This window comes from Myxine glutinosa, chromosome 3, assembly GCF_964187855.1.
Source record: "Myxine glutinosa chromosome 3, kmMyxGlut1.1, whole genome shotgun sequence".
Lineage (NCBI taxonomy): Eukaryota > Metazoa > Chordata > Myxini > Myxiniformes > Myxinidae > Myxine > Myxine glutinosa.
In genome coordinates, this window is record NC_136263.1 from 49,745,621 (window position 1) to 49,761,555 (window position 15,935).

Consider the following 15,935-nt stretch of genomic DNA (forward strand, 5'->3'; position numbering starts at 1 on the left):
CTGAACGTTCCGGAGTCCGAACCTGAACGTTCCGGAGTCCGAACCTGAACGTTCCGGAGTCCGAACCTGAACGTTCCGGAGTCCGAACCTGAACGTTCCGGAGTCCGAACCTGAACGTTCCGGAGTCCGAACCTGAACGTTCCGGAGTCCGAACCTGAACGTTCCGGAGTCCGAACCTGAACGTTCCGGAGTCCGAACCTGAACGTTCCGGAGTCCGAACCTGAACGTTCCGGAGTCCGAACCTGAACGTTCCGGAGTCCGAACCTGAACGTTCCGGGGTCCGAACCTGAACGTTCCGGGGTCCGAACCTGAACGTTCCGGAGTCCGAACCTGAACGTTCCGGAGTCCGAACCTGAACGTTCCGGAGTCCAAACCTGAACGTTCCGGAGTCCAAACCTGAACGTTCCGGAGTCCAAACCTGAACGTTCCGGAGTCCAAACCTGAACGTTCCGGAGTCCAAACCTGAACGTTCCGGAGTCCAAACCTGAACGTTCCGGAGTCCAAACCTGAACGTTCCGGAGTCCAAACCTGAACGTTCCGGAGTCCAAACCTGAACGTTCCGGAGTCCAAAGCTGAACGTTCCGGAGTCCAAAGCTGAAAGTTCCGGAGTCCAAAGCTGAAAATTCCGGAGTCCAAAGCTGAAAATTCCGGAGTCCAAAGCTGAAAATTCCGGAGTCCAAAGCTGAAAATTCCGGAGTCCAAAGCTGAAAATTCCGGAGTCCAAAGCTGAAAATTCCGGAGTCCAAAGCTGAAAATTCCGGAGTCCAAAGCTGAAAATTCCGGAGTCCAAAGCTGAAAATTCCGGAGTCCAAAGCTGATAATTCCGGAGTCCAAAGCTGATAATTCCGGAGTCCAAAGCTGATAATTCCGGAGTCCAAAGCTGAAAATTCCGGAGTCCAAAGCTGAAAATTCCGGAGTCCAAAGCTGAAAATTCCGGAGTCCAAAGCTGAAAATTCCGGAGTCCAAAGCTGAAAATTCCGGAGTCCAAAGCTGAAAATTCCGGAGTCCAAAGCTGAAAATTCCGGAGTCCAAAGCTGAAAATTCCGGAGTCCAAAGCTGAAAATTCCGGAGTCCAAAGCTGAAAATTCCGGAGTCCAAAGCTGAAAATTCCGGAGTCCAAAGCTGAAAATTCCGGAGTCCAAAGCTGAAAATTCCGGAGTCCAAAGCTGAAAATTCCGGAGTCCAAAGCTGAAAATTCCAGAGTCCAAAGCTGAAAATTCCGGAGTCCAAACCTGAAATTGGAAAAACAATATAGTCTATTTTACTCCAGGGCGTCCCGGGATTACCCACCCAAAATATCGTTGCGATCAGTTCAGCCGTTTTTGCGGTACCTGGGAATGGACGGACGGACAGACAGACAGATGGACGGACATTTGGTGAATTATAGTAAGATTATCGAGGGAATATTATAAATTACAAGGATGACGTCATAAATTATATTTTTAAAATTGTGATGGTAATCGTCATGATGGTTAAAAACAATTTTTGGTTGGCCTGTTTGGTGTTCTCATCCACATATGCTTTGTCCATTGGGCTGGCAGGGTGGCCTAGAGCCCGAGAAGTACGCACTCTAGCCTCTAAGCTGTCTAACCATGTGATTGAATCTCAGCCTAGCTATAAACTGTCATCCTGGTGATTCACAGGCTGGGCGATTCATCAATGTGTGTGCCGTACTTCAGGTTGACATTAAACCAGGCCCATGTTCCAGTATTAGTTGGTGGACGTGAAAGATCCCACGGTGTCCTTTGTGAAGAGTAGGCGAGCTATCGCCAGCACCATGGCCAAATTCCTGCCAAACCTACAAGGGGGCACTGCATCAGCGGCACAGCCGTGCCCTCAGCCAATGAGCTACCCCGCAGCTTTGTGCTGCATACTAAAGAGGAATATTTGTCCATTATCCACACTTACCTATGAGCTGTCTAGCCTGGTTTCAATTCCCGACCAGAGTATAAACTGCTTGACTGGTGCTCGTGGGCAGGGCCAGGAGAAACTTACTCGCAAGTCGCAACATATCCATTCCGTTTGCAGGAAGTACTGTACCAACTGCAAATATTCTGTATTTGACGAACACATGCTGAGATATTTTCATCAAACTCAACAATGTTTTTCTTTTCCCATTGTTTTAATGTTTTTAACAGGAATGGATTATTTTAAAACAAGTCATATTGTTCCAGCCTTTGAGTAACTGCTGAGATCTATCTATCCGAGTTACTTCTGACATCTTTGATCATTGTCCCTTTCACACTTTTTTCTACTTTTTTACATTTCTCTTTATTCATTCTAATTCTTGCTTTTTCTTTTCTTTCATCTCTTTTCCTCTTAATTTGTCTTTCTCTATATCTATCTGTCTTGGGAGAAGTGAATTCTTACAAAACCTTTTTCTCTAAGGCTCACTTTCCTGTGCCTGGATGGGTTTGTGGGTTGAGGAATAGCGGCTGAAACCGAATCATATATCCAGGTTCCTTCTAATGACTCGATCTTTGCTCTTTGCTTATTCGGGTTCCTTATGATGACTCCAATGCAGTTCTTGACCTTTGATTCGATCATTAAAGGTGGAGGTCATCTTCTCTGCTCTGCATGGCTGTCTTTGGAAACTGAGGATACCTGTTCCGGATTCGTTTTTGTTGATTTGTTAATTGGTTTCATGTACTGTATCGCCTGGTGTTGGCCGAACGGTTAACGTGGCTGGCTTAAGATCTTAGGGTCTTGAGTTTGAGCCCCTGCCGTGCCATTTAAATAACATCAGGTGGGGTGAGCCTGTCGTCATTCCAAGGTTGGAAAAATGAGTCCCAGCTTACTGTATCAGCGGCACAGGTACACTTACAGAAAAATGATGCACTCAGCAGCAACAGGCTGCATACGTAACAACAAAACATGGATTTTATTGGCACATCTCGGTAAGGACCTTTATGTGTACTTTTGGACTTGGGTAATGTGCTCTTGTCCATGCTGCGTGCTCATGTATGTCTCATTCAGCTCTGTTGCGGTGTTTTTCTTCCCTTCTTCTTTTCCTGTTTATTCATTTCTCTGCTTGTTGCCGCACATCAGTGCCTTGCCCTTTATACTCCCAGTGTCACCTTGCCCTTCCATAAGGCTGTATTTTGTAGAAGAAAAAAATCACAAGCTAGATTAAATTTTTTTTATTGAATGTTAGAACTTCCATGACTTCTTTTCCCTTACTCTTACTTCTGGCCTGTTTACAGCTATTTTGATAATGATGTTAATGGTAAAGCTACTGCTGAATCCCTCTCAAAAAGGCTTCATCAGCTCTCAACCCCACAATCATGCAACCCAAACACAAGCAAAATTGAAAACTTAGCAACGAACAAAACAGTTTCCACCAAAAAGGTCCCCATAATGCTTCCTCTGTTCCAGCACAAACATTTAGTCGTATGCCTTACGAGTTGTCTTTGTTTAGATTTACATTGAAAAAGAGTCGAATGGTTATGAAAGAGATGTGTTTTGCTCACGCAGGGGATTCCTCGGTGAACACGCATTTAAATAATTGGGTGAGAGGTGACACGTTTGCTTCCTTTTATTTACAAATTTAATATATCAGGGCCTGAGAACAGCTGGGCCAGAGAAAGGGGTCCATGCTTGCATCAGAACCACAAACAGGCAAAGATAAAAACACCGCAATATGATCCACTCACATGAGACTCGTCATGTAGTGTAGAACATGCTTGTCAGTCCACCTTATTCCTGTTATACAAAACACCTTTAATCCCATCGGACTTGTCATGGAAAACGTGTCTTTTAGTCAGAATTTCAAAAATGGCGCTTGTACTCTCTCGCTCTCTCCCATTCTCACCATCCTCACTTCACCTGCAGTGCTCACTTGGTTGTTGCCACTCCAGGCTATGATGTGCTCTGCATCCCTCCCTCCCAACCTTTCCCTACCCCAAATTATATTGTACAAGTTCAGCTTTTCTTGTGGTCTTACTGGTGGAATGTTTGTTTAAAAAAAAAAAAAATCTGGCCATGGTGAATCGCTATTCTTATATGAGCCCTAGCTTCGGCTTTCGGCCCAATCCCGTCATCACATCATTGATGCAAGAAGTAAACAAGCATGACAAAGTCCAACCTTATATAATATGTCAGAATTACTGTAACATGAATTTTAGTCCAAATAAAAATGCATTTGTTGAGAGGATGAGAGAGTAGAAGAAGCACGCAGCATGTTAATGTGTGTCCGCAGAGGGCGAGTTGTATCCACAGCGTGAAAATGCAATTTTTACTTCCTTCTTAACAATCGCCAAATACGGCTGTTCACCCTCTCTCATCCTCGAGCTCTGTCCACAGTGTGGCATTTGTTGTTTGATAAGTGTTTTGGTTGTGAGGAAAGTCACTTAAGTTAAAGCAGTTTGCCAAAAAAACTCCTTTTTTATCACCTCAATATACCCTGTGGCATTTCCTATGTACACACGAACCAGGTCGTTGCTCCTCTGGTTCTGCTTCAGACAAATCTCCGCATTGCTGGTTCCGCAGCCTCGCCGATGGGCTCAAACTTGAACCGTAAGAGTTGTGAAAAATGAATGCAGATTTGTCATTAGTTCAGTTCAGTTCTCACCTTGCTCCCCACTCTCACCCCTACCCCCACCGTGGTTGAACCTATTGATGCCGAAGGATGTTGCAGTCACAAGCGGAATTGGTTGCAGCAAAAACCGGCGCAGTCCGATCGATGGTCACACCTGACCTCTGACAGTTAAAGGCTTGATCTGTGACGCTGCCTTTGCTAAGATATCCAGGGTATCAGTAGAGGCAAGGACAACAGCATATCATGATGCGACGAAAAGGGGTTCGACGTTGGTAGATCTTGGCTCTCGCAAAGCTCGTGTTAGCCTGGGCCACGTAGTCCTGTGTACTGCACACCGAATTCTCAATATTGTTTATCATGTCGCCATGTTCCTGAACGAGAATTGCCACCTGGGGGTTGAGAGACACAGACAAATACAGAGAGGTGAAAAAGTTAACACACCAAATGTTAATGCCATGCTTAAGACAGCTTGTTTAGACCGATAGGTAAGTATCAAATCTATCGCTATCTGCAGTGCAGCAACGGAAGGCAAAATGTTTCACTTGCAAGTCAAGGATACAATTCACAACAGTTGCGGTTTCATAGGAAGGATACCGTTTCCTCATGTTTAATACAATTTGAATGATTTTTTTTTTAGCTCCGACGAAGGGTGAATGCTCAAAATGTTGGCTTTACTTTACTGCCCATGGCAGTGAGCACACCTTTGCTAAGTAGCAATTGATAAAGCCTATCGCTCGATTTGGCCGGCGACACACAGAGACACTAGTCTTGACAGTCTTGTACATTACTTGTCTTGAGCACGATGCTGTGGTGACACATGTGTTAGGAAGTCTTGTTGGAGCAGATAGTCATTTCCCAACTGATACATTTTGGCAGCCTTAAAAAAAAAAAGTTTAGCCTTTTTATTTCCTTTATACTGTTAAATAATGTTGTATCCCCATTGGACGCAACAATTGTTGGCATTGCTTCTCTGTGCCCGGTGCTTTATGACTTGAATTTCTGCGGGTTTGGATATCTGGACTCGCCACCCAACAGATGTAACCACAATTATCTTTTCGAAATTAAAAGTTCCTCTTATGAGGTTTTGGGGAAATGTCACGTTTGCAATTGGAAAAATGGTGAAAGAAATATAAACATTTGATGAGATTTTATGACCCATTGGTAGAAGAATTTGGCTTAGCAAGTTTAGTTGTTTGGCTTGTCATTTGGAATATGAAAAACAAAGCTGCATTCGAAAACAAGTTTAAATATCGAACAAAACAAATTTGCATAAAAATAAGAGGATTTTTTTGTATTTTTTTGTGTCCAGACTCGTGGAGGAGCTAGAACACAGAATAGATGAGGACGTAATACAACAAAAAGAACAGTAGAAAGAGAGGAAGGGATAGACGCACCAAAAGAAGGGTGCCTTGGACAAAATACAGGGCCTTGAGAAAATGGGGGATGGAGGGAGGACACTCAGGGGGTGAAAGTTGAGGAGCGTGAATGGAGAACACTTGGGATGAAGAAATCAGAAAGAGACACGTGGCATCAGAGCAGAGGCAGAATTGGCATGCCCACTAGCTGAGGTCTTGGGGAGTAGGCCAGACACGTACAGATGAATCGATTCGATAACACACCACAACAAGGTGTGGTACAACATTTAAAATCCAAGTAAAACACAACCGACAACACGGATGAAACAATAACAGGAAGACACTGGATCTGGTCCGGAAGATTTAGCTTTGATGAACTGCAAGGACGCACACACGGGCCAACGTCCAACGCGCTCAGACCCGGAAACCAGAAGTAAGAAGACTTTTACTATGAACTACTTGTAGTGCAGTCCGGCTAGTTTCAAACTACCATAACAGTTTTACTATAACAAGTGCTCGACAATGTCCAAGTTCATAAGTGATGCTCGCCCTTTTCGACTCACCTGGCCAAAGAGTTCGTGCACCTGGGTGATGCGCTGCTCTAACTGCAGCAATTCCTGGTGGCGCTTCTCGATCTCATCAAATGCTTCTTTCGCTGCCTTGGTTTCCAAAATGAGGTTCCCCGTGAAAAGGTCCCAGTTCCCTTTCTCGAGATGCTCGTCAAGATTCTCCTCGCTGACCGGACCATCGCCCAAGATCTCCATCTGGCGCATGATGCGCTGCCGGCAGTTGTCTCGCTGCGTAGTCTCTGCCTGACTGTACTCTAGCATCACCTGTACACCAACATCGATTTCCAGTTTTGAGAACCATCAAGCTTGCTGATATTTATAGCACCTGTGCTCAAACTCCACTCATTTTCAATTAGACTTAATTTCCCTTTCCTTAGTGTGTAATTATAGCACATTTCTGTAAGAGTCTTCCCAGATTATGGGCTTTCTTATCTCAGAAGAGAAAACGGATACAGACGATTTAAAATTATTTGATGCCAATACCACCAAACCAAAGATGATTGGTTGGTTCATGTTTTTGCATTTGATAAACGCCTATTAGATATTTCTCTCACCATCTCCACATATACTCCTCTCAACCAACTGGCGTGCAAAACGACTCCAAAGCAAAGCCGGAACCCTCACCTCCTGGAAGCGTCTGGTGAGGGAGGCAGTTTGCAACTCTATAATACGAGCCTCCACAGAGCCCAAACTGCGATGGTTTACTGATGCCTTCTTGTCCTCCTCTAGTTTCTTGATGCGTCGATGGATGCGCTGAGCACGGCCTCGTACATCCTTAGCTATGCTTGTGGCGTCACGCTTGATGCTACTAAGGCGCCGGACTGAGTGCAGGATGCGTGCGTTATGTTTGGACAGTTCCAGCACCTAGGTAAATGAATACAAGGGTGGTAGGAAGACAGATAAACAAGAACATTCAATTTGATTGTTTATTTAGTTATTTCTTATTCTTTTGTGATTCGTTACAATGGTCTTCAGATATGTTTGAGAATATGAGACTACTCTAGAAGAAATACCTGAAAGAGTACAACTAATGAAGGACATTTATCTCGGGTTCTCCTTGGCACTCAAAATGTCAAAATCTAATTTCTAGGAAAACCTGGTAAACTTGATTAGTCAAATTCATCACTTGTTCATCATTTTTATCATGAGTATACTTTGCCAGTCAAATCTTCACCATCATCAGCTTCCTAATATGGGGATTAGCGAGCACATTCTTATGGAAGGACAAAGTGAGGGCATGAGACTTTCCGGCACTGAAATACACATGTAGGGCGAGGCTTCTGCAGTCTGTCTGACAGAGGGGTGAGGAGCAATCCTGCACAAAGGGTGGAGGTACTGCAAAAAAGATGCAATTGATTTTCCGGTCACAAATATAGGTTATTGATGCATGAGTAGGCCAAGAACAGGATTTGTCCAGAACATGACCCTGAGGGATGCCAGTCAAATTGACAAGCATGAGAGAACACCATCCAAACTGATAGCCGCTCCAGGAGGGATCTACGGATACCATTAGGTGGCTGAGTGGAAAAGCATGTTGGGGTGTCTGACAATAATGAATGCACGTGATTGAATCATCTGTTGAGAGGCCCTGGCCTGTTGCTTGAGATCAATGGCATACGTCCATTATTGACATAGTAGAAGCAGAATTTCCAGGGTGGAAAACTCATGATCAGAATTTATAGGAAACGATGATAAGCATCATGGTCGAGTGCAATGATCAATTCCATTACTTATGATGTGCAGAAGGCTTGTTTTATCAGAAAATAATGTGCAGATTGGTGAAGATTATTTTATACGTTAATTTTGTCCTTACTTCTACCACTGAAGGTAGACGGAGGTTATGTTTTCATCAGTGCTGTAAGCAGGATATCTCAAAAAGTTGAGGATGGATTCGGACGAAACCTGGTGGACAGCTTGCGTGTGTGACAAGGAATAAGGCATTCGATTTTTGGCGAAAATACAGATCTGAATTTTTTTTAAAGTGATTCTTCACCATGGAGTGAGACGGCTAAAATCATATCGTATATAGCACGGTATTTCGAAACGTTTTGGACGAGTTCTGACAAAACTTGGTGGATGAGTTGATTAGGTGACAAGAACCAGACCGGCCTATCGGTGAGATACAAAACGTAAACTGTTCTACCCGGTGGGGGTATGTAGAATGATGTAAAGATGAACTGATTTGATTTTGGAGTCAAGAGGTGGAAGGTCAAAGGTCAAAGTCTGTAATATGTCGATAACTTGAGACGGCTGAAGTGATCGAATTCAAACTTGGTACAGGTGTGTATAATGATGTAAAGATGAAATGATTAGATTTTGGGGGCAAAGGTCAAAAGTCAAAGTCTGTAATAGGTCTATAACTTGGGAACGGCTGAAGTGATCTAATTCAAACTTGGTACAAAATGTATAATGATGTAAAGATAAAGTGATTCGATTTTGGGGTCCTGAGGTCAAAGGCCAAATGTCAGAGGTCATGTCAGGTAAAAATGTGATAACTTGTGAACAGCTGAATGGATTTAAATCAAACTTGATACAAGTATCTTACTATAATTCACCAAATGTCCGTCTGTCCGTTCGAAGGTACCGCAAAAACGGCTCAACCGATCGCAACGATATTTTGGGTGTGTATTCCTGGGACCCCTGGGAGTAAAATGGGCTATATTGTTTTTCCAATTTTTCAGTTTTTCCAAACACTATGGAATAATATTTACCGATATGAACAGTGATGTGGCTTTTGTTGAAATTCTACAAATACTGTTTATTCAACGTACCAGGAGAGAGTAGATCGACTCCTGACGAACTCTTCCTATATAAACGTGCGGCTCCGAAGTAACATGGCAGCGTGTGCACAGCGACTGAGCAACAGGTGTAGCGGCCGCTTCCGTGTTACAGATTCGGCACGCACTCTTCACACATAATAATAATAATAATAATTCATTTATTTTGTATAGCGCTTTTCCAGAAGCCCAAAGGCGCTTTGACAGAGTGGCAAACATAATGCATAACAATACATGAAAACAACAATTTCAAAAAAGACAAGAATCAATAGGGAAATATTTAAAGCAAAAGGAGGGAGAAGGAGAAGAGATAGTCAGGGGTTAAATGCTGTGGGTTGAATGTTGAATGCAGTGTTGAACAGGTGGGTCTTTAGTGATGTTTTGAATGTGGTGAGTGAGGAGGAGTCTCTGATGGTGTGAGGTAGTGAGTTCCAGAGGGTGGGCGCAGCGATGGAGAAGGCCCTGTCCCCCCAGGATCTGAATTTGGTCCGGATGGAGGGGGTCAGGAGGTTTGTACCAGCAGAGCGGAGGTTGCGGGTGGGAGTGTGTCTGGAGAGGAGGTCAGCCAGGTACGATGGGGCCAGGTTATGGAGGGCTTTGTATGTCAAGAGGAGGATTTTGTACTGGATTCTCTGGGGGATGGGGAGCCAGTGAAGCTTGTAAAGGACGGGGGTGATGTGGTCACGGGTCCGGGAATGGGTGAGTAGACGGGCAGCGGAGTTCTGAATGTATTGGAGTTTATTGGTGATTTTTGAGGGTGAACCATAGAGGAGGCTATTGCAGTAGTCCAGACGGGAGGTGATGAAGGCGTGGATGAGGGTTTCTGCAGCCGTGGAGGAGAGGGATGAGCGGAGACGGGCAATGTTTTTCAGGTGAAAGAAGGCTGACTTTGTGATCTGTTTAGTGTATTTGTCGAAGGAAAGGGTTTGGTCAAAGATGACGCCAAGATTCCGGATGTGAGGGGAGGTGGATACTGGGATACCGTCGATGTTGAGGGCAAAGTTATGGGTGGATTTTGTGAGCGTTTTTGGGCCAATGATGATTATTTCAGATTTATCACAGTTAAGCTTGAGGAAGTTGATTTGAAGCCAGGATTTTATTTCAGTGATGCAGTTTGTCAGGATAGAGTGGGTGTCGGTGGAGACGAACTTGGTGGAGATGAAAAGCTGGATGTCATCGGCGAAGCAGTGGAATTGGAGACCATGACGGCGGATTAAGTGACCAAGCGGGGACAGGTAAAGGATGAAGAGGAGGGGGCCAAGAACTGAACCTTGGGGGACACCTTGGGGGAGGGGAGCAGTGGGGGATTTGCAGTTATTGATGGAGATGAACTGGCATCTGTCATAGAGGTATGATTTAATCCAAGAGAGGGCAGTGCCGGTAACGTTAAAGGTGGATTCAAGTCGGGTGAGGAGGATAGTGTGATCGATGGTGTCAAAGGCAGCGCTGAGGTCGAGGAGGACGAGAATGTTGAGGTTGCCAGCGTCAGAGGAGAGGAGAAGGTCGTTGGTGATTTTGAGGAGAGCAGTTTCAGTACTGTGGTTGGACCGGAATCCGGATTGGAATGTTTCATACAGGTTATTGGCAGAGAGATGATGTTTGAGTTGAGTGGCTACAGCGTGTTCCAAAACTTTTGACAGAAAGGGTAGGTTGAAGATGGGTCTGAAGTTGTTTAGGGTGTCAGGGTTTAGACCAGGTTTTTTTAGAATGGGGGTAACAGCAGCAATTTTGAGGGAAGGTGGGACGATGCCTGTAGACAGGGAGGAGTTTATTGTTGCAATGATAAGTGGAGAGAGAGCAGGGAGGGAGGCTTTGACAAAGCTGGAGGGGATGGGGTCAAGAGTGCAGGTGGCAGTTTTCATTCATATGAGGAGTTCAGAGAGGTCAGTAGGGGAGATTGGGGAGAACCGAGACAGGGGATGGCAGGACAAGGGGGGGCAGGTGGTTGGAGGGGGAGCGGGTGCGGCGGTGGTCAAGCTGTTGTAGATGTTGTCAATTTTGCGTTGGAAGAAAGAGAGGAAGGAGATGCAGTTGTCTACTGTGAATGACTGGGTGGTGGTGTTCAGGGGGCGGAGGAGTTTGTTTATTGTCGAGAAGAGTGCTTTTGGGTTTCCGGAGCCAGAGTGGATAATTTGAGAGTAGTAGGCAGAGCGGGCGCGGGAGAGGGCATCTTTGTAGTGTTGTAGGTGGTCCTTGTAGGCTTGGGAGTGAACTGTGAGACCCGTTTTATTGCGGAGTCTTTCAAGTTGGCGAGCACGAGTTTTCATCAGGTGGAGTTCAGGGGTAAACCAGGGAGCAGAATGGGTGAAAGAAACTGTTTTGGTTTTTACAGGCGCAAGCTGGTCAAGGCAGGAGGAGAGAGTGTGGTTGTAGTAGTCAGTGAGGTCAGAAGGGGTGTGGAGGTCAATGAAGGGAGAAGTGGACATTTTTTCAGAGAGGGTGGATGAGAATGAGGTAGGTGAAAGAGCGTTTAGCTTACGGAAGTTGATTGTGCGATAATGCCTTGGTGTTGGGGCGGGGATGTTGATGGTCAGAGTGATGGCTAAGTGGTCAGAGAGGGTGAGGTCAGAGCCATAGAGATGGTGCAAATTTAATCCAGTGGAGCAGACAAGGTCCAAAATGTGACCACGGATATGGGTAGGAAAGTCGACATGTTGAGTGAGGTTAAAGCAGGTGAGTAAATCAGTGAAGTCAGTGGTTATTGTGGAGTCAGTGGAGTCCATGTGGATATTGAAATCACCAAGGAGGAGGATTGAGGGGGAGAGGGAACATAGCTGGGTCAGAAAGTAGGAGAAGTCAGACAGGAATGATGGGTGTGGTTTGGGAGGGCGGTAGACGACAGCCATGACTGACTGCGTGCGACCAGAGAGTTTTAAAGCCAGGTGTTCAAATGATGGAGCAGATGAGATGGAGATGAGGTTGGTCTTGATGTCTTGACGGTGGATAACGGCAATTCCACCACCTCGGCCCTCCGAGCGTGGTTTATTGACGTAGGAATATCCATTGGGTGTGGTGAGGTTAAGTGTGTAGTAGTCCAGAGGTTGTTGCCAGGTTTCGGTGAGACAGAGAAAGTCCAGTTTGTTATCCAGGATGTATTCGTTCAGGATGAGGCATTTGTTGTTGAGGGACGGGGTGTTGAACAGGGTGAGCTTGATGTTGTTTTGAACAGCAGGGATGAATTCAGGTGATTTAGCCAGGGTTCGTAGGCAGGAGGTGCGATCGTGTGCGTTGCTGTGACCAGGTGCGCTGGGACGAAGAGTGAGAGTGCGCTGAGCCGACCAGAGGCCGGGGATGGAGTGACCTGATTGCAAATAAACAAACTTACGACCGGAGCCACGGTGAATGTACCTGGGTCGTCGGAGGAGTCCATTTGATTTGATGGCAGAGATGCATGATGGGGTGGAGCGGGTATTGAGCAGAAGAAGCCTTGCGGCGGAGTACCTCAGAGCCATGCCAGGCAGGAGCGAAGGGACGAGTACGAGGCCAAGGTCGAGGAGGCAAAGCGGCAAACGCAGCGGCAAACGACTGCAGCCGCTAATCAAGACCACAGCGGCAAACAGCCACCGCCGCAAACAACGGGAGCGGGCCTGAGGAAACAGTGGAGGAGCCGGGCAGGCGAAGCCAGGAGCAGAGCCGGGACCGAGCAGAGGGCAGACCCAACGGTCAAAAATCCGCCACGACCACCAGAAAAGCAAACTATGTACAATGGCCCAGTCGGGTCCATAAACTTGTGACTGAGAAAGACGTGTAGTGGCCGCTTCCATTTTGCAGAATTCAATCCTTTTTCAAAATGGGCGCCATGTACTGTTTAGATTTTGATGATTTGCGTGTGATATGATTCAACGGATGTTTATATGAATCGTTTAAAATAAAAAAGCCTTCAATTTCTGATATTTTGCCTTTTCATTTGGGCTTCCCAATTGAAGCCCCGCCCATAGGGCGGGCATCGTTGCTAGTTATAAAGATGTAATAATGTGGGCGGAGGCATATCAGTCGATGTCGTGACGGCGATGAGTGTTGTTCTAGTTACCCTCACCAGAGGAGAGGGTATTGCATTTGAGTCCGTTTGTTACTTGCCGGAAAAGATTCCGGCAAGTATGTTGATCGGTTGGTTTGTCTGTCTGTCTGTCTGTTTGTCTGTCTGTTTGTCTGTCTGTTTGCAGTACTGTCAATAGTGAGCAGTACTGTCAAAAATATTGCTAGTCAATAGTGAGTTAACAAAACAGATAGCGAGCTCCCTACATCAAAAAGGGGGTTATAAGGTGAGATTAACAAGCATTTAACACTTTATTCTCACTTCTTTGTGCAGCTTTGCTATATCTTCATAAAGAGAGTCCACCTCCTTGTGGAATGCCTCCATGATTGGTTCTTTCTCGTAGTTGTGGAAGGTTGCCGCAATCGATGGTAACTCAAGCTCTTCCTTGTCATTGATCCCCAGTTCTTTTTTGTCATCGATTTCCATGAACGCATCACCATTGCTGTCGTCATTGTTCTCTACAAGGTCATGCAGCTCCTTCAGTCGGTCCCTCATGATGGCTCTGCAAGATCGACACAGAGCTGGTCATGCAAAGCAGCAAAATGACAATATAAATTCTCTTGAACAAACCTACAGATTTTCACAATTGCATTTCTTCTCAGATGTCTGGTATTTTTATTTTAAATACTTTAAAAAAAAAAACCACCTTTAGAGGCCATTTTTCCCCGCAAAGCGGGGGTTGGCCTTTTTCGGGAACCGTGGTTGTTGTTGTTTTTTCGGTCCCCTTTTTGAAGCAATGTTTTACGGCCGGATGCCCTTCCTGACGCCAACCATTTTTGCCGCCTTTAACGACAAACAGGGAATTACCAGTGAACTGGTACTCAATTAGCCGACCTCGGAAGGATGACAGGCTGAGTCAACCCCCCTGGCGTTAATTCAGCGATCGACCGGGATTACGAACCCAGGATCCTAGGATCCTAAGCCGGCACCCCAGCCGCTAGCCCAACACCAGGGTTCTAAATACTTAGAACAATAATTATCACCCCACATATGCGAGGCCAAAAGCTGATCGAGGAACAACTTGATTTCAATTGAATTATATATTTTGAACATGAATCGCAACACAAATTGGAAAATGAATCTGTAGTTCAGCACTACTGTACTTTGGCTCTGAATTCAACCTGATCTGGCATGCGCAGAGAGGAGCGACATATATGTTTTACTCTGCCTGCCCAAACAGGAAACTTTCCGTTTTTAAAGACATCATAAAAGACACAAACAACAGACACAAATAACGAATGTAATGTATTGCATAAGGTGGTGTAAAAGACGCTGCCTCGATGGCGGTAAACTTCTGAATTCTTTTTTCTACAACATTTAAAATCTTTATTTTATTTCAATTTAATTATATACTTGAACATGTAGACTGCAAATCTCCTTTTTAGCACTTTCAAAACCCTTCTGTTTAGCAGTATTTGGACAAAATATGACGGCATTTTATATAATCATGACCAATCAAATTTGCCGCTTGTCGACCCCCGCCCACGTCCTTGTTTATCGAGATAGCGCAGGGTAATGTGTTCTATAAACTCTAGTTTTATCAGAGATGTGTGCCATCACCGATGACTGTGTGAGCGGCTATCTGCTCGTAGTTAAGGTTATCTTATTCTCATCATGTCTTCTCCATCCCCTGAAATATGCCATCCTTTTCCTACATCTACTTTTACCAATGTCAAAAATATTGCCCTTGCATCTTTATATTACGTAATGCTGTTCCTCTTACTATTGGTGTTGTAACATAGTGATGAAGGTAGTGGTTGGTAGTGGTTGAGATTAACTCTCGCAGCCTGCAAAAGGCTACACACTTGTTTAGCTGACTTCAAAAACATATGTATTGCATTTGGGTAGAGTTTTCCAATTCCTGGATTTCCTGTGGGATTTGATCCGACTCCTGCTGCCAATCTGTTTGTCATGTGAGATGGCTGCTTCTTGAATGGGGATGCTAGGTTTGGTGGCCCATCTGCAATTCTTCAATTTTATGTACTTTCTGTTTGACAGTTGTATTGCACAGCTTATTGACATTCCAGATGTCATGGCCACACCTTATGATGGTAATCCCAAAGTTCTGTCACCCCACCTACAGAAAGACAGTATCATTGACGAACTCAATTCATGGCACATTATTATATATAATCTCTATTCTTTTTAATGCAACTTCATTCAGTAGTAAATCGACATTTTATCCCAGCACAGAGGCCTTTCTTCTGAAGTCTCCTTAACACTGTTTAAGTATAATGCCTTTATCAGAAAGTATTCACACCCCTTGACGTTTTTCACATTTTGTTGTGTGATGCCATTATTTAAATTCCTGATGCAAAACAAAGAGTATCAGAAATTGATGACAGTATTTATGTAATTTTGCGATCACGTATTCGTTTACTCAAGCAGGTGGTAACCAGTCCACTGCAGCAAGACCACCTCATTCAACTCACATTCCGAGGTGTACTGGAATATGATTGAAACACTTGCCGAGTGCAGTTTGGTGAGAGTTGGGGTAGGAATTTGGAATTTGTTCAGGATGCCGGCGATAACTCCCGTACTTTTTGTGAAGGAGACTGTGGGATTTTTAACGTCCACCAACTAATGCTAGCAGATGGAAGACCCAAATTAATATTCATCTGATGGATGGCACACTTTGTGATGCAACACCCAGCTTGTGAA

The 15,935-nt window shown here is 44.9% G+C and overlaps 3 protein-coding genes across 5 annotated transcripts in view; 1 reads left to right on the forward strand and 2 right to left on the reverse strand.

The window, feature by feature from the left end:
* Window positions 1-15,935, reverse strand: part of SNX14 (sorting nexin 14) — a 776,643-nt gene that overhangs the window by 441,144 nt on the left and 319,564 nt on the right. The window lies entirely within an intron of this gene.
* ARL13B (ARF like GTPase 13B) overlaps window positions 1-15,935 on the forward strand; it is a 104,174-nt gene that overhangs the window by 50,613 nt on the left and 37,626 nt on the right. The gene's annotated exons all lie outside the window — the stretch shown is intronic.
* The window catches only part of STX11 (syntaxin 11), a 64,317-nt gene continuing 51,507 nt past the window's right edge, over window positions 3,126-15,935 (reverse strand). For all 3 annotated transcript variants that reach the window (XM_078774027.1, XM_068110910.2, XM_078774028.1), the window contains exons 2-5: window positions 13,536-13,776; window positions 7,086-7,325; window positions 6,456-6,725; window positions 3,126-4,926 (exon numbers count right to left, since the gene is read on the reverse strand). In XM_078774027.1, coding sequence (XP_078630153.1) covers window positions 4,753-4,926; window positions 6,456-6,725; window positions 7,086-7,325; window positions 13,536-13,769 — 918 coding nt within the window. In that variant the 5' untranslated portion in view covers window positions 13,770-13,776 and the 3' untranslated portion in view covers window positions 3,126-4,752. The remainder of the gene's footprint in view (window positions 4,927-6,455; window positions 6,726-7,085; window positions 7,326-13,535; window positions 13,777-15,935) is intronic.